This window comes from Festucalex cinctus, chromosome 15 (genome assembly GCF_051991245.1).
Source record: "Festucalex cinctus isolate MCC-2025b chromosome 15, RoL_Fcin_1.0, whole genome shotgun sequence".
NCBI lineage: Eukaryota > Metazoa > Chordata > Actinopteri > Syngnathiformes > Syngnathidae > Festucalex > Festucalex cinctus.
This window is the reverse complement of record NC_135425.1, coordinates 25,492,565-25,511,133: the sequence shown is the minus strand read 5'-3', so window position 1 is coordinate 25,511,133 and position 18,569 is coordinate 25,492,565. Positions and strand designations below refer to the sequence as shown.

Here is an 18,569-nt window from a genome sequence, read left to right as displayed (position 1 = left end):
GGACCAAAAAAAAAACTAAACTAAACAAAATAAGCCCATGTGGGATCATCAAAGCAACTGACTCAGGGAAAATCCAAGAACCGGCATTTTTCCAACATCCAAATCCACTTTGGCTCCCGTTTCTCTCGTCCATTAACATCATCCAGCATTTTTACGCGCGCTATAAATCTTCGCAGTCAACAACGGAGTGGAAGTTATCACCCCCTTGTGTCCAAAACAGGGGATTGTAAGTGCTTGAAATTGACTGCGTAGTATAATAAATAGAGTGGATAAAAAAAATAAAATAAAATAAAAAAATAAAATAAAAAAAGTGTTTTCGCAACTGGTTATATAGTATGTGATGTTTAAAAAAAAAAAAAAAAAAAAAAAAAAAAAAAAAAAAAGAATAGCGCTCCAAAATTGGCTGCACTCACAATTTCTGCAAACGATCATTGAGCCAGAAAAAAAAAAAAACAAGCCAAAAGGGCCCATTCCAAAAGAACAACAAGGATACTAATGCTAACTAATGCTAATGTTTACGGGACTAGTGGAGGGTTTACGGTCCCATACAGTATTCCTTATCGGTAATACTTCAAATTATTGTCCCAAGTAAAGTACTGATAGAAAAAGTGAGATGGTGTGATCACAACTTACTTCAAATCCTGTCAGTCCTGGAGGTCCGATGGGGCCCTCGTCTCCCTGGAAAAAGATCGTTTTTGTCTTTGGCTGCAATTTTTTTTTTTTTTTTTTTTTTTTTTTTTTTTAAAGAAGAGTTGTTGACATGGCTTACCTCCAAGCCAGGTAATCCCTGTGGCCCCGGTAAACCTCTGGTGCCCAGCTTTCCCTTTGAGTGTGGAGGAAAAAAAAAAAATCGAGACGTTAGCGATGTTAGTTTTTTGCGTGAAATTTCAGGATGAACCTAAAATGCACGATGACCTGATCAACATTTCTCTCGTCGCAATCGGTTCGTTCTCACCTTTGGTCCTTCGACGCCATTCTCTCCTGGTGGTCCCATGTCGCCAGGGAAACCCTATTGAGGTCAGAATTCTGCTTAGCTAACAGTCACAACTCGGCAATACGCTGTGGGGGGGGGGGGACACGAACCTCGGGGCCGATCGGTCCTCGTGCGCCGTCGGGACCTTTGTCGCCCAGACTGCCCTGGAAAACGGGGCAACAGTGAGTGAGCGGATGCTACCACGACACCATAAGGGGGCGTCGACATTCGCAGGTCGCTTTCTCTGGTCCAAAACGGTCGACAACGTTCCGACTCGCCTTGGTTTGGTCACGCAGCGAAAAATCCAAGAAATGTTTGGACAAAACTGGACTTGTTCATGTTTCAGTTGGATGGGGTCACGTACCACCAAGTGGATCAGGTCAGAACTGTACTATGACTATGGTCTCGGACTGGCTGGTTTGGTGAGCTTAATTTGGTGTTAAATGGGGGGGTGGTCGAATCTCTGAACAGTGCCACAATCGAGAGTTTGTTCGTCTTGGACTGATTGGGACCAAGGTTATTTTATTAACTAAAAATAACGAAAAAAAACTCAAACTAAAATTCAAAAACCAATTTTGTTGACGAAATAAAATAAAAACAAAAATGCTTTAAAAAAAAAAAAAAAAAAAAAACTAAAACGAACTGAAACTACATTTTATGTTTACAGGACTAACTAAAACTAACTAATTATAGCAAAAATGTCCTTCGTTTTAGTCTTTGGTAATTTACCGTATTTTCCGCACTATAAGGCGCACCTAAAAGCCTTCAATTTTTTCAAAAACTGATCCCTGCGCCTTATAATCCAGTGCGCCTTATATATGGATCAATATTGAGCCGCAGCAGGTCTCGCTGTCAAGACGCTATCGGTGACCCTGCACGATCGGTGACGCGCATGCGCAGAAGATTCCGCCATCTTGGATCGCTAGCTAATACTAATACTTTACCTCAGAGAAAATAATAAAACAGCTGTTTATTCATTTTGGGAGTGAATGGAGTTGTCGGAAAGCTGGTTTGTAATCTACTACTAAAGTTTGACTGACCTATCTGACCGTTTTGTTGACATTCCCTTTAGCGCAGCACCATCTAATGGACGCATAACGTAACCCCAGCCTCTACTGTAGCATCTTATATATGGAAAAAGTTTTCAAATATGCTATTCATTGAAGGTGCGCCTTATAGTGCGGAAAATACGATCATCCAAAATTGAAAACAAACCTGTGGTCCTGGTTTCCCATGGGGGCCAGGCGGTCCTGAAGCGCCCTGGATGCCCTGTTAAAAACAAATAAACAAGCACGTCAAGAGAATGCAGGATGATTTCTTTTTTTTTTTGTATTTTTTGGACCCCATGAGTGGCGATTTTGATTGGACAACAAGCCACAAACGAGCAACTTTCAAGACTTGCCTTGTCTCCTTTGAACCCGATCTCGCCTTGCTCGCCGGGAAGCCCGATGTCACCCTGATGAGATCAAGAGAAACACGATTGACGGATGAGCTTCAGACCCAAAGTGACACGAAGAACATTTTGGTTTTAACGATCGACTGGCTTTGTAGCAACAAAAAAAAAAACGTCTTTCTGTGTCATCGGCTCCTCTGCCATCTCAACCTCAATCTCATAAGTGCCCCGATGACACTTGAGTTATTTCAGTCTTGTACGAAGACACGGATTTAACGGAATTACACGCCGCTGGGTGACCTCCACCAAAGACGTGTTTGGTTGCTGCTTGTTTAGGTTCAGGGGCGTCAATGTCATTTTGGTCGTTACGGTTTCCCTCAGAGGGCCGTGATGACGGAAAACCCATATAATTGTGTAATCGGCCCGTCCTATTATTACATAATACACGACCGCCGCCGCATTTAATTATTGCATAATTGTGTATTTTTAACAGCAAAATTATTTCGAAATTAGAAGTCATAGAAAAATAGTGGTAAAGCATTGTACAATTTACGTTAAGATGGGGATTTTGGTGAAAAGTCACATCAAATGATGAGCTTTGGATTTGAGCCCTGGTTTAGGCCAGCCAATCAATCTAAATGGAAATGTTTATTTTTTATTTTTATTTTTAAATGGCTTTTCACACTACTGAATGTAGAGCTTCAGTGTAGTACCACCTCGTGCCACACAATGCAGCACTGAGCTCCGCTGGAAGATATGCAGCGTTAAATTAAACAAGAAGAAGAGGCAGAGTACTACGGAGCAGAAAATATATGACTGCAAATATTGCTGTTTTCGTTGTTTGCATATGTTGCTGCTCTGTGTGTTGAACAAGCAACTGTTTGAAGGTTTATGATTACATTTCCGTAACCTATGCTAATTCCGTTAGCCTGTTCATGGCATTTTTGCATTATACGATAGCATTAAACTATCACGAGATTAAATTACATGGCTTGTTTGGACATTAAATATAATATATATAATATGTTATGTGTTAATTGTACGGAAACATCAAATGGGAGTGACAACTTGTCCTCCAACTTCTGTTTTAAAGTGATGTTACACGACAGTATACGGTACATGCAAAGTTTGCTTTATTAAGTGAGTTAGAGGAAGTGACATGACTTATATTTTCTGCTTATTGGAGGTTGTCATTTAGTGAAAGCATGCACTATAGTTGTATGGGGACGCAAAGACGTACACATCCATCACATGCAATAACAGGAATATTCAGATCACCTTATCACCTTTCAGTCCTGCTTCTCCTGGATTTCCGGGCACCCCCTGGAAGAAACACCAAGCCAGGGGTTGAGATTATTATTTTATTTTTATTATTTATTTATTTTATTTTTTTTATACATACGTTCAAGCTCAATATAGCAGACAGCCCAAACAAATAGAATGAATGTAAAGGCTGCCTAGGCTGTCTAACCAGTATGCAGTGAGGCTTACCTTTAGTCCATTGGGTCCAGGAAGTCCCATTTCGCCAACAGGTCCCATGTCACCCTATCACCAAAAAAATGGGACAAATATATTCATGCATACATCATTATAATACAATAATACAATAATACAAACACAACCTAACAGTCGTTTTTGCAGATCTCCAGCTCACCAGATAGTTAGCTAGCTAGCTACAGTGATTGCTAGTTAGCTCTAGCTAGCTAGAGCGATAGTTATATAGCTAGCTACTGTAGCTATAGCTATAGCTATATAGCTAGCTGGCTAGCGCGATATGCTGCATTCGAGAATGGTCGGAAGTCGGACTTTTCCGAGTTCAAACCAGGAAGTATGTACGGGAACGCCCCCTTGAACTCGGAAATTCCACTTTTAGATAGCTTTCTTCATTCATAAATAGTCGCCATAACTTCACGTAACGCAAAGTATGTGACAGTATTGCCGCTATATCAAACATGAAATTATACGGTAAACTACTTAACTGTATGGAATTCTTATGAAATAAGGGTAAAACAATAAATTAAGCAAAAAGGTACGTTTTCTGGAGGTCAAATTGAGCTTTGAGGACCAAAATAAAAATAAAAAAATTATCACTGTCCGCCATTTTGGTTGTTTACCTTCACCTCGAACGCTTTGAGGTCGGAACTGGGAAGTTTCAACTCTGATATTTCAGACTTCCGACCATCCTCGAATGCATCATTAGCTATATAGCTAGCTAGCTAGAGTGTTAGCTATATAGCTTGCTAGCTAAAGTGTTAGCTATCTAGCTAGCTAAATACTGTAGCTAGCTAGCTAGATAGCTAAAGCTAGCCTACTCACACTGAATTACCAAAACATAGGCTCAATGTATATTATGCAGCACGGATATAACTTCAGAAATACCTTTAAACTGCCAGTTGGGGACAGTGTCGCTCTGTAAACACTTTACTGTTCCCTCAAGTGGTTTTGTAGTCGTTAAGTGCACTTCTATGGCTCTTAGGAATGCTAAAATGCTGCCTGTAAAGTTAATGAAGGTTTTTTTTTGTTTGTTTTGCATACATTTAAATGTGCAACCCTTGTCTGGTCACACAAAATGCCGCTGCAGACAAAAAAAAAAAAAAAAAAATTGCTGGAAACAGAGCTATAATCACGCTCCTCCAATTACAGGCCTGCTGCCACCGCCGGGGGCCCAGAATAAACCGGGAGGAGCGACTGGTCGCGGGTGAATACGGGACGCGACAAGAGATGATCACACACTATTATGTGGCTATTGGTGTTTGCGTGTGTGGGCGGGTGCCTTAAAAAAAAAAAAAAAAAAAGATTTGCAACCTGCTAAAATCTGTTTGATTGACTATTAATTCAAAGTATTTTCACGTTTAATTAGAAGCGTGCCCACTGGCGCTATTTTCAGCACGTTTACGGCGGTAAAGAAAACCATCATTTTCTATGTACACATGCATTTTCCGTTTCATTCAAATGGAAGCATTTTTCCGGACAGACACGCAGAACTACTCACAATTAGGCCGAGAACTCCATTTGGACCGGGGGCTCCCATCTGGCCCTAGACACACAGAAGGAGCAAGTGAGGTGACGAGTGAAGGAGCACTTTTCTGGGGTTATTGCCTTTTTTTTTCTTTTTTTTTAAACAAACAAGTTCAGAATAGTGGCTCTGTGTTCAGGGATGCTTATGAGAGGTGGCTGTGTGTTTGTGAGTGGAGCAAGAGAGGTGAGCTCCCGAAATGGCGCTTCCTCTGAACTCTGAGCATCTATGTTTTGTCTTTTTTTTTTTTTTTCACCTAGTATGTGATCTTTCAACCTTTTAATAGCAAAGTTTTCACAAATAAAACGTATTGCATGCCAGCATAAATAGAGGGAACTGCTGTTTTTTGGCTCTGTTGTCACTTTTTGTTTGGTTCTCAATAATAACAGTGTAAGTAAGAGTAATTCCCTAATTTAAAATAGTCATAAATATATATATATTTTTTTATTTGTCTTCCCACACCATTACTTGAATTATCATACATGAAAAAATTACAATAAATAAATACAAGCGGGAGTTACTTTTCAATTATCTTGTAGTCTGAACTAAACAATTTAAAAAAGCCCCCCCTCCATAAAAAAAAAAAAAAAACTAAAATAAATAATTAAATACAAAATATTTCCCTCTGTTTATGTTGGAGATGAAATTGTCAAATTTTCTTTTTACATAAATAAATTATTCTAAAAGTATTACTATGATGAATATCAAAATATGCAGCCAGTTTTTATTCACCGTGTATAACAGAACAACCGTGGTTTAGCGTATTAGCATTGTTAGCATGGAGCTAACAAAAAAAAAAAAAACGTATGAAGAGATTGATGTAAAGTGAAGTTTTATGACAGAAATTAATATAGACAGCCCTGTAGAAAATAAGATACTTAAAGATACTTTTTTTTTTTTTTTCCTGTTCATCTAAATTACAATAATTTGCTATCAGTAGTTACGATACACTATTGGAAAGAAAAGTGTTCCCTCATTGAAAAGGCGAAAGAGAAATTGTCGTGTTTGCGTTGCGCGGGCGCGAGCGTGTGACCTACAGGTTCGCCGTCTGCTCCGGGTGGTCCTCGCTCTCCAAAGTCCCCCGGAAAGCCCTAAACCACACACAAGAGATGATGGATGCACACAAACAGCGCCGCTCAAACTCATTTGTTCTGCGCGAGGAAACCATTTTTGGTTTTTTTGAGCACCGAAGTCCAGCATGCAATTTTTAGGGTGACAACTGTTCGTTTTTTTTTTTTTTTTTTCCCCTCTAACAAGAAGCTGGAGGGTGAAATTCACAGGACATTCACGTTTACGATTTTCTGTGACTCTTCAGTCTATCTGATGCCTTTGACAACATCCTATTTTGGCTAAGAGTGTCATCAGAAAATTGCAATTGAGCTACAAATAGACTGGAAGAGTCACAGAAAGGCGGATGTCTTGGGAATTTTTTTTTTTAATTTAAATCTGTATATTTGAAAAGTCGCTCTTGTGGCTCAAGTAGGTACTATATGACATCAGGTGAACAAGCAAAATAGACAATTTAGAGAATTTAACGATAGCTTTAGCAACCAAGCGTCTACCTTTGACAAGATGGCAACCACAACGTTCAAAAAAAAAAAAAAAAAAAGAAAAAGAAAAGAACAACAACAATCATTCATTCATGGAGAGTTGGCCTTCTGGTCCCGCGCTCAATCGCAACATTCACTATTGACTCCACAGTAATCGATACTCTCCCATATGTTGAGCAATGAGTGAATATTAAAAAAAAACGCTGTTACGTGATCATGAGCGCTGCCAAGCTCACATTAGATAAGTCAAGTCATCTGAAATATGCAACGTAAGAGCCTAACAGCCCCTATTTAAGTTGATTATACTTTTTTTTTTTTTTTTTTCCCGGCAGGCCAGGCCAGCTGCCAAGGAAATACGGCGTCCATTTAGCGCTAAATGCAGGCTAATCTCGCCCACGCTCGATGCAAAGAGAAACCGCGTCGGCTCGAGAGCACAATGGCGTCGAAGAGCAGACGTTTCCAGGGCGGCTCATTATGGCCGAGGCGAGGCTATTCCGAGCCTCGCGCATTGTTTGGAAAACGCTAATTACCGTCAATATTCGTTGGAAAGTGGCGGGTCGTTTGCAACAATGGAGGACACTTTTCAACTTGAAATGAATCATAATCTACGTCCCTCAATCCATCCATCCATATGGCGCCGATCGCACGGCCCATAGAAACAAACTATCAATCACAGTATTATTTATGCCAGGCGGTTAAAATTTTTATTTGTAATTAATCACATGAATTCAATGGTAAACTTACGATTAGCCACAAATTTTATATCTGTTCTAAATGTACAATAAAACGCATAATATTCTCATACACGTTAACAAAAAAAGCAGGAAAAATAAACTGATAGAAATACGGCTGCATCTTTTAGTTATTGATATAGTAATTTCATAATAATGCATAAAATTGAGTTAAAATTCAAAAGATGTACTGCACTGTAAAAAAAAAAAAAAAAAGAGTGTGATATTGATTTGTATTGAGGTCATTTTTCTGCCACTAGATGGCATAAGCACATTTATAAGACATTAGTGACAGCTCGGTAAATTTTTTTTCTTTTCACATTTAACTCATTCACTCGCCGCCATTTTCACATTTCGCAATCCCGTTCGCTCCCGGCTGTTTTACTGGATTTTGACTGATTTTGCAAGGACCACAGAATATTGTGTTCTATTGCTATAAAAGCATGGAACCTATAAAAAGGAAGATTAAAGCCTCTTCTTTCATCAGGAAAAAAAAAAGTATGTTTCTATCTGTTTCCATTTTGCAGCAATTAGCATTAGAAGAGAGCTAAGTTTCATCAGTTTTCACAAATCTATTCAAAATTGGGAGTTTTTTTTTCTACATGGCCCTGGTTGATCTCCTTTGCTCTGCTGCCACCTGCTGGCCGTTTGTGTAATAACTACCATTTCTGCAACCGTTCTTTGCAGTTGAGAGGCTGCATCAAAGCCTTTTGTATGCTCTAGCATAAAAAAAAAACAAAACAACGTATAAATACATCTTTGGGACACTTAAAACATAAAAAAAACGTATTTACACGTTATTGGGAGCAAATGAGTTAAGAGCCATCTAATCTTTAACATGAAGCAACGTGTGAAATTCTGCACATTTTAAAAATTGTAAAATACAACTTGACTACAGTCTCCGCAAATATATGCATCATGATTAAATTTATTACTGCGAAATTTTGGCATATGTTGCCGTTGCCACTGGAAGTCCAAGTAAGGGGCGGTCATTAAAAAAAAAAAAAAAATGGCAGTGAAGTCAAATTGAATTCCGAAGTTTTCAAAGGTCAACTATGTTGAGGTCGAAAGAGGAGCTTCTTCAAGTAAGGCCTTAACCATGTCTTCATGGTGCTTTGGCGCCATCTTCTGGCATCGATATGCAATTCTAAATCTCTTTATATTGTTTGTTCACTGTACTCGAATGGAAACATATTACGCAACCGCGCCTCAATGATCTCTCGCAGGCTTTCTGTCTTATTTGTAAAGCGTTCCAACAACGTATCAAATGCCGCGTCAGCATTAATCATGAATCGCCGTCGTACGGACTAAAAGAGCCGCGCGCATTTGGACCAGAGCGCAGCCGACGTGGATGACGCATGTGGCTCACCCACAAAAAAGGATGACTCACGTCGCTGTCACCAGTGCTGTAAAAGACAAATGTGAGGTGGAAAAAAAAAAAAAAAAAATTCAAGTACAACACTTGAAACTATTAGTTGAACATGGTCCAGTGGGGGTTTAAGTGCATCTCTGCTTTCACATGCAGTCAGCAGACGAGCCCGTTGAAAGTGGGTCAAGAGATTGACTTGGATGTTGCGCAACCGTGCGTCGATCCAAGACGACATACACAAAGACTGCATTGATGTTTTGGAATGTTAATGTCAATGTTAGCAAAACTATATGAATGTGTTGTTTTGATAGCATAACTTATCATTAGGGATGGGCGAGTACCGATACCAGGTATCGGTATCGGGCCGATACCAGCCTTTTTTTTTTTTTTTCAAGTACTCGAGTACTCGATTAGTTTTGACCAATGGCAGAGGGGGGAAGACGTGAAGTGAGTCCTCCTTGCCTGTCAGTGGCGCTATAGCTTGCAGCAGTTTTTCACCAAAACTTCCACCGGTTTGGAAATACTTCAAAATTGTGAATCTTAAACTAAAAGAGTTTTATTTCGAACATTAAGACGATTGAACAGTGACTGTGCTGTTTTGTTTTGTTTTGGTCAAAATTAAAGGAAATATATTTGTTTAAAAATATCTTTTAGTGATTTTTTTATTTATGTGATTTATTTATTTTTTTATGAGCTATAATACCTCCATTTTTTATTTTTTTTTTGGTTCCGAATCAGCGACTTATCACAAAGACGCGACTTCCTTCTAATCGAGCCCTGCAGCTCCACGACACTTTTATTTATTTATTTATTTATTTATTTATTTATTTATTTATTTATTTATTTATTTAGTTATTTATTTATGTATTTATTTATTTACACAGTCTGACACAGCTTCGTATAGTGGGATGTTGCACTGCGCAAAAACTGGATGGTCATTGGATAAATGATGGGGTTTTCCCCCGCCCCCCAAAAAAATAAAAAAAAATGGAATAACCAGCAGCCACCAACAAATCAATGAAGCTCCACTGATATCAGCTCAAATGAAACATTGATGATTACGCCATCAGCATAGAAGCAAGAGGCACCTTTTTTTCCGGCCCGTGTTGAGTTCTCAAGTCGTGCTCCAGACGCCACCGAATTTCAACAAGATCCGAGATCCGCCGTCAACGCATCCACATACACGCACACACAAGAGCGAAAGCTAACGGTTTCCTCCAGACGGCCCGGAGCCCCTTTTTACTCCGCAACAAAAGCCTTTTTCTTGTTGCAATCCCGACGCCGTGACGTGCGGCTGCTGGGATTCGACCCCGGTTAACCCCCCCGCCACCCCCCGACAGGCCTGGAAACACTGAGCCGGCTGGAACAATGTGACGTAACACGCAGACTTTGTACCTTTCGACGCGCAACGAAAGCTCTTTGAAATCCCGGTGAAGATTAGAAGTGAACGTTGCATGAACACGCGTGACCGTCTGCCAACTCGCCCGAGCACATTTTTGCACATGCGACACATTGTCTGTAAAGTATGTGGAGACAAAACTTTACCGGCCTACCCATCTTGCCCCTCTTGCCTGGTTCGCCTGGAATGCCCTGAAAAAGAGAGAGAGAGAAAAGATGGCGGGTGAAAGATGAACAGACAACAAAGAAAAACTTGAAAAACAGTAGATGGATCAAAATTTTTTTTACTGTACTGAAAGCTTTGGAACAATTTACCAAAAATGTCTTTTTATTTGGCCATTTATGACTGAAATATATATTTTTTTTTAATTAGTAGAGCAACACATTATCTGTTCATAATGGGAACTCATGCAAGCCACTGGCCAATAATTTCCAGACAAGATTCAAATTTCCCGCCCTCCGTTTGCAGATGTGACGTCATGTGCGCATTGTGGATGTGAAGAAGGGAAAATGCAGTTTCATTTTTTGGCCACAGGTGGCAGTAGCAGTTTGAAATTCTTTTTTTTTTTTTTTTTTTTGCTTCATGTTCAAGATTAGATGGCTGTTAATATGAAAAGAAAATTGCACTGAGCTGTCTTAGAAATGCAATTATGCCATCTAGTGGCAAAAAAATGACCTCAACACAACTCAATGTTACACTGGTTTTTACAGTACAGTATTTATTTTTAATTTGAACTTTAATTACTGTATCAATGACTAAAAAATACTCTTAATTTATATTTTATCTCACAAGATTATGAAAACTTAGAAAAAATTATTGTATATTTAGAACAGATATAAAATTTGCGAGAAATCCTGAGTTATCAATTGCGATTTAACACCTCTAGTTTTTTTCCTCCCACAATTAAAAGTGGTGACACTTTCAAGAAACAATGGCAAGCGACTCACTCTTTCTCCGTCAGGCCCAGGGAGGCCAAAAAGCCCGGGGATTCCAATGAAACCCTGCAGGAGAGGAGAGAAAAGGAGGAGAGAGAGAGAGAGAGCGGAGATATCGAGTGAGTTACTTGGGCATAACAAATGCAGCGGGAGCTTTTTGTGATCAGACTAGCTGCGGAGGCTTGATATTCGGGGCGGGACTCCGTGAAGAACCAAGCCATGAGGCAAGTGTATATGCCCATGGACTGCATGGTGCTGGCTTCCACGATGTAGTCCAAGGGCACATACCCTCACGCCAGGGATCTCTGAAGACGGCCCCGGGTGGCGCACTGTGCAAGGGGAAAGAGAAAAAAACCCAAAAAACAGCACAACACAAAACACAGCCGAGAATGACGTGTGGTTATGCTGCATTCGAGGATGGTCACAAGTGGGACTTTTCCGAGTTCCAACCAGGAAGTGTGCACGGGAACGCCCCCTTGAACTTGCGAAGTGGGAAAAACGAAGGACCCCGACTTCACCGACGGAATGCAAGTGACATCACTCGACAATGGCGTGAATAGTAAAACACGATTTACTCGAGTATAAAACTAGATAGCTTTCTTCATTCATAAATACCGTATTTTCCGCACTATAAGGCGCACCTAAAAGCCTTCAATTTTTTTCAAAAACTGATCCCTGCGCCTTATAATCCAGTGCGCCTTATATATGGATCAATATTGAGCCGCAACAGGTCTCGCTGTCAAGACGCTATCGGTGACCCTGCACGATCGGTGACGCGCAGAAGATCCCGCCATCTTGGATCGCTAGCTAACACGAATACTTTACCTCAGAGAAAATAATAAAACAGCTGTTTACTCATTTTGGAGTTGTCAGAAAGCTGCTTTGTAATCTATGAATAAAGTGTGACTGACCTATCTGACTGTTTTGTTGACATTCCCTTTAGCGCAGCACCATCTAATGGATGCATAACGTAACCCCAGCCTCTACTGTACCACTTCATTTTGTTTAGAAGAATGTTATTGTTTATTTTGCTTACTAATGTATCAACGGAGTGCATTAAATGAAGAACAAAAAAAAGCCAATATTGACCTAAGCATTTGAAAATATAACATTTTCAAGCTATTTTGCAATACTGTGAAATTTTGCTCGTTGTTATCATGCTGTCAGAATCTGACCCCGGCGCATGCCTAGTGGATAGGTGACCCAAAAAAAAAAAAAAAAAGGACAGATGACTCGAATGCCTCCTTAAGACAGCAGGGCCTCATACGGAGCTCAAACAGGAAATTCCAGCCAATTGGGGGGGGGGGGGTTTGAAAGCAGATCTGATAAAGACGCTTTATTGGACAACATTAGCATCACTTTTGTGTGCGTGTTTGTCTCATCGGGTGCAGCGGAAGCCGGCCTGGTTTGGATGAGGTACATTATTTATTTTTCAGTGGGCCTTCTCCGCTGGGGCCTGAAAATAGCAACGCAATGTTGACATGACTATTAATAGTGTTACACTAGGCTTGTGTCAATGTGCTTTTGTGTGCAAAGAGACGCATTACGCAACCCCCTCGGATGGTTTTGGCACACGTGCGCACGCGGAGTGCAGGAAACATACCGAAAGCTGGCAACATCCAATTATCTTTTTTTTTAAACACTCATTTACAGTCCTCCCCTCCATAAATAGTGCAGTGAAAAGTGTCAGGATGAAACGTGTTTATCGATTGAACATACCCGCACGCCTTTGGGCCCCACTGGTCCTACTGGCCCAGGTAAACCCTGAAAATAAAGAGACGCTTGATTTTAGCCATTCAGCACAAACAAAACAAAAAATGTGAATAAATGCGAGGAATAAAACTAGCTTGTGTTGTTTATTCGTACGCACGACACCAGTATTGACACGCACGCACGCGCACACACACACACACACAGAGGGTCAGCGGTTCGACACAAGCGTAATGGCACTTGGCTTTGACTACAACTGTACCAGTCACAGCAGAGGATTTACTGCACCTGCCTGCCAGGATAACCTTTGGCACCTGGGCTTCCGACTGGACCTTGCTCTCCCTGCAGGGGGAGGAAGGAAGAGGGACAGAGAGAGGAGAGGGGTGTGGATGGGAGGGAAAGAGGGAGGGAGGGAGGAAGTGAGAAGGATCATTGTAATTACGTTAAGAGCAACGCGCACGTCTGCACTGACTGCGAAAACGGGACATCAACTCTCGAGTGACAAAAGTATACGGATGCAATTTTCAATTGCTTTTATTTCACCTTTGTTCATCCCAGTTAGGCAATTCAGAACTGATTCGCATTTGCAATCCTGAGCTGGCAGCAGTCATATATAGACAGCGAGGTGAGTTTTATTATTCGCTGCAGAGCTTTCCAGTTGTTTGAGGCAGAAAACTGAAAAGATGAACCAAAAAGTGGGGCGAACTTTAGGGAAAAAAAATGTTCATAAAACAGGTGGAACTGAAAGTGGGGGTGGTGGTTTGCATGGTGAGCAGATGAACATGCGTGGGTTTTTTTTATTTTTCCTCCTGATTTTTTTATTTTTTTTATTGTTTTTTTTTTTTAAGTTTTTCCTTGCCCTTTTGTGGTTTGATCGGGGGTTGCCATTGGTATTTGTCACTGTGGACATGTGAAGCCCTTTGAGACGTTTGTGTGGTTAAGTGCTACATAAATAAACTTGACTTGTTTTAGATCAGATATAGATTTATTGTCGGTTTTATAATAAATTCAACTTGTCATGACTAGGGTCATGCAAGGGTTATGCTTAGTACTGTCTTGACTAGGGTCATGCAAGGGTTATATTTACGGTCATGACTAGGGTCATGCAAGGGTTTATGCTTAGTACTGTCATGACTTGGGTCATGCAAGGGTTATATTTACGGTCATGACTAGGGTCATGCAAGGGTTTATGCTTAGTACTGTCATGACTTGGGTCATGCAAGGGTTTATGCTTAGTACTGTCATGCCTAGGGTCATGTTTAGTACTGTCTTGACTAGGGTCATGCAAGGGTTATATTTACGGTCATGACTAGGGTCATGCAAGGGTTATATTTACGGTCATGACTAGGATCATGCAAGGGTTATATTTACAGTCATGACTAGGTCCAGGCAAGGGTTATGTTTAGTACTGTCATGACTACGGTCATGCAATGGTTATGCTTAGTACTGTCTTGACTAGGGTCATGCAAGGGTTATGTGTACTGTAATGACTAGGGTCATGTAAGGGTTATGCTTATTGGGGTCATGCAAGGGTTATGCTTAGTACTGTCTTGACTGGGGTCATGTAAGGGTAACCCTAACCCCCCAAAAAAAAAATGTTCACAAGCATGCTTAGATGGCTTTGGTGTCGAAGAACTCACCAAGCGTCACAGAAGTATTTACGTATCAACGCGTAGACTAAAAGAAACGTCTGTCAATCACAATAATGCCGCAAAATCCGACCCCCCTTCGTTGGGTTTCAGAAATCCAAAGTTTCGCCCAAGTTTCCAAACTGGTGCCCTTGGAAAAAGGGATGTGGTCTCCTTTGGGGAGGCCAACAGGGCGTTGGACGCTCCCAAAACACGCACAGAGGCGACTTGTGTCATGTGTATGTATAACTTCCTTTGACATGCTCGGGATGTGCGGCCGCGCACAGCGCTTGCTTGCTCTTTGCCGTCTTGGATAAATAGAAAGTGCTTACCCGGCCGACGGAGGTCTTTGGGTCTTTTGTCGAGCATCAAATTCGTCAGCTCAGTTTGACTAAGACCGCATATCAAGTGGCGCCTTGAGATGCGAGTGACTTCACTGACAAGTTTTTATTTGACTTGCGAGCCAAAATCTGAACTCCGGAAACTTCACAACAAACAGCGGATTGGTAGATGGTGAGCAAATGTTGAAAAAAAGAGGTTTCAAGTTTTTAATTGACACTCTTAGTACATGTTTACTGTCAAAGTAAACATCAAACAAAGGACGGCGTGTTGTGTATTTAAAACAAAAAGATACTGTAACTTTGCCTTAAGGTCTGCTAGCATAATGCTAACACAAAACGGGAACTATCAGGCTTCCAGTGTGATAGACAGGCTAGCGGTGTTTAAGGAACAGATATTTTCCCACAAATGGTGAGGCAACACATGCAAACAGACAATATAACCATACTCCCAGGCATATATTCTTTATCCTTTGCAAAAAGTGGTAAACATTACTAAGGATGGGTGAGTAATGATACCAAGTACTGGTATCAGGCTGATACCAGGCCTTAGTAAAATGGCTGTCGTGAGTGCTGATACCATAAGATATCAGGAGCTAGAAAATTGAAACATAGAAAACTGCTATGAATTTCATGTCATTTAAATAAAAATGCTATATTGGGATATATAAGTATTTCTTTATGATTTGCATTTTTTTTTTTTTTGTTTATTTCAATTTTATCTATCAAAAGTACTAGTGGTATTGTATCGGTCATTTGGTATCGGTGACTACTCAGGAGTTGAGTACTCGGACTGGTGTCAGTCTAAAATAAAAATGGTATCAAACATCTCTACTCATTACTGAAGCACAGTAGTTGTGAAACTTTTCTTTTATTTGCGTATGGAAGATTGTATTATACTGCCACCCGGTGGCCAGGGGGTCACAGATCAAAAGGGTCCGCAATTAATTCATTGTGATGTACATTTAATTATATTACCCCTACATTTGTGTAAAGTACAGAATTATATATTGTACTATTTTCTTATTATAAAATGATTTTTTTATTATTATTTTTGTGAAATAGATCTGATCCGAATTGCTGTTTGGATACTGTTCGCATTGTTCGTTACAGCCCGGCAGTTTCCGTTCAGGTTCACCGCTGACTCAAGAGTTCCGCCGGCGGTGGGAAAGCGGGGGGGGCGTTTGAAGACGGGACGCGGAGACGCTACAAAGAGCTCCACGTACGATGACACGTTTGGGAACTCCCCGGGGTCACTGACGTCTCCGACAGGCTCGTACTTGAGAATGTTCCACTCCGCTGCCGCTGACTGAGGCCTTTCTTTTAATACTGACGTTAACACGACCGACGAGAACCCGGACGAGCGCCGGCTTTGGACGCTCCTCACTTAGAATACGCCGTTGGGCTCCGGCCGGGTCAAAACCGCCAGATCTCCTCCCATTTGCAAAATGAATGACTCCTTCGAAGTGAGTTTTTTTTTTTTTTTTTTTGAACGAATGCGGGGATAAATCAGGCAAGCGAGCAGACGAAAGGATTCGAGAGAGCAGCTGTGAATGGGACAGTTGGCCCACTTGGCCCACTTATTTCTGTTCCTGTTTGTCTTTGTTTGGCACGGTTTTCCTGATATCCTGGAGAGCATCACGGCGAACCAGATGTCACGCTCCGCGCCGGCATGAGATAATCTCATCTGGCTGCGTGTAGTAGTACAGTCAAACCCCTCGCTATGCTCCGCTTCATCTTTCACATCCTCCCTATTCACAGCTTTTTTTTTTTTTTTAAAAGTCATTTTTATTGGTTTGTACACAACAAATGAAAGGCCGAATTTAAAGTTAGACGCCTTCAGTACATGACTACGACATGCTGGGCAGTATTAAGGTCTACTGGAAGAGCAGAGAAGGTCCCAAACTAATCTTCAACAATAGCACAGAGCAGGAGACTATGTGCCTGTATGTACCGTTTGTATGTGCAAAGTAGCAGTTGTTTGAAGGTTGACAATTTCTGCAACGTGCAGCATGCTATTTTTCTTTAGCCCGCCTATGTTGCTTCACATTGCATGTTAGCATGAACTCATTCGCTCCCAGGCGTTTTCACAGAAGCCAATCCCGTTCGTTTTTACTGGATTTTGACGGATTTTGCAAAGCCCACAGAATATTGTGTTCTACTGCTATAAAAACATGGAAGCCATCAAAAGAAAGATTAAAGTGTCTTCTTAGTTGCAAAATGTGGTTTTTAAAGGTACTAATTGGACATGAAAAATAATAAAAATATCAAATTTATTATAGGCAAAATATTAACTTTTTGACTACCATAAACGTTTAATGACGTATGCTAAAATCTGAACAAATGCCGTCATAAATATTAATTGACGTTTACTAAGGTGTTTTTTTTTTTTTTCAATGGGCAGTGCAGCACTGCCTGCTCAATGGGTTGTGGAATCAAAACACCCACTAACTATGACCAGCAGATGGCAGCATTGCATCTCTTTTCAATGGGCTCACGGTACAGTATATGAAATTACAATGAAACACGACTGATATGATGAAATTGAACATTTTCAATCATGACGTGAATGATCAAAGCATTAAGTCTAATTCACAGAGCATAAATAAACAAGAAAAAAAAAAAACGTGTCTAAGTCACTGTTGTGCAAAAAATTTATCTTTTCAGTGTCACTCATATTACCTATTTTCGAATGGTGATTACTAAAAAACAGAATAAGGTAGAAACAAACTTTTTTTTTTATGTTTATGTAGTCGTGGCGCACAATATTTTGTTTGCCTTGAAAGATGAGTGAAAATGCTCGAAATCGGCTTGCACTGTTGGGGTTGTTTTTAGGATAATGTTTGGCAGTCAAAGAGTTAACGTTTGACTGCCAAAAATGGCTACATCAGTAAAGTGTCCCTTTAAGTAAATTTCATTTTCAGCAGTAGAAACATTATTTGCCATGTGGAGAAAAAAAAAAAAGAAAAAGTAGCTTTGAAATGCAGAAATATACTCACGGATTCTCCAGGGAGTCCGGGTGGACCGGGGTAACCTTTCTGTCCCTGTAGACAAAAAAAAAAGGGAGAGATGACTGAAATGTGGACGCTGAGCACGTGAAGCATAAACACACAAGTGGAAATAGGCAGATGAAAGAAAAAACACAAACACACAGTGTAAAAACCACCTTTGGAAAAAAAAAAAAAAAAAAAAGTGACAGGCCGAAGGTTGTGTGTCCTCAGTGGGGGAGATGATGAGTGAAGCGTTTGTGCATGTTCACCAGCAGGCCTGTCAAAGCAGTTTGGGGCCGCATGTAAGGAGTGAAAATCTCACGGCGCTGTCAAGGAATCAGACTTTCCGAATGACGGCCAAGACCGCAAATTCCGCCTGAAGACGGCTCGTCACGAGGACACAGCTTTGGCTTCGCTAGCCACACAATCGGAATATAAAACTAAACAAGTAACTTATTAAACGGACACTGCGCAAAACATGACAAAAAAACAAAATCAAACACAGCTTCTGTTAATTACCTGGAATTGCTTCTTTAT

General features: G+C 40.6%; 1 protein-coding gene across 2 annotated transcripts in view; it reads right to left on the bottom strand.

The window, feature by feature from the left end:
* Window positions 1-18,569, bottom strand: part of LOC144002885 (uncharacterized) — a 72,862-nt gene that overhangs the window by 23,945 nt on the left and 30,348 nt on the right. For both annotated transcript variants that reach the window (XM_077498554.1, XM_077498555.1), the window contains exons 8-22: window positions 18,042-18,086; window positions 13,365-13,418; window positions 13,086-13,130; window positions 11,379-11,432; window positions 10,578-10,622; window positions 6,420-6,473; window positions 5,359-5,403; window positions 3,858-3,911; window positions 3,645-3,689; window positions 2,376-2,429; window positions 2,189-2,242; window positions 1,084-1,137; window positions 956-1,009; window positions 770-823; window positions 634-678 (exon numbers count right to left, since the gene is read on the bottom strand). In XM_077498554.1, the coding sequence (XP_077354680.1) occupies window positions 634-678; window positions 770-823; window positions 956-1,009; window positions 1,084-1,137; window positions 2,189-2,242; window positions 2,376-2,429; window positions 3,645-3,689; window positions 3,858-3,911; window positions 5,359-5,403; window positions 6,420-6,473; window positions 10,578-10,622; window positions 11,379-11,432; window positions 13,086-13,130; window positions 13,365-13,418; window positions 18,042-18,086 (756 nt within the window). The remainder of the gene's footprint in view (window positions 1-633; window positions 679-769; window positions 824-955; window positions 1,010-1,083; window positions 1,138-2,188; window positions 2,243-2,375; window positions 2,430-3,644; window positions 3,690-3,857; window positions 3,912-5,358; window positions 5,404-6,419; window positions 6,474-10,577; window positions 10,623-11,378; window positions 11,433-13,085; window positions 13,131-13,364; window positions 13,419-18,041; window positions 18,087-18,569) is intronic.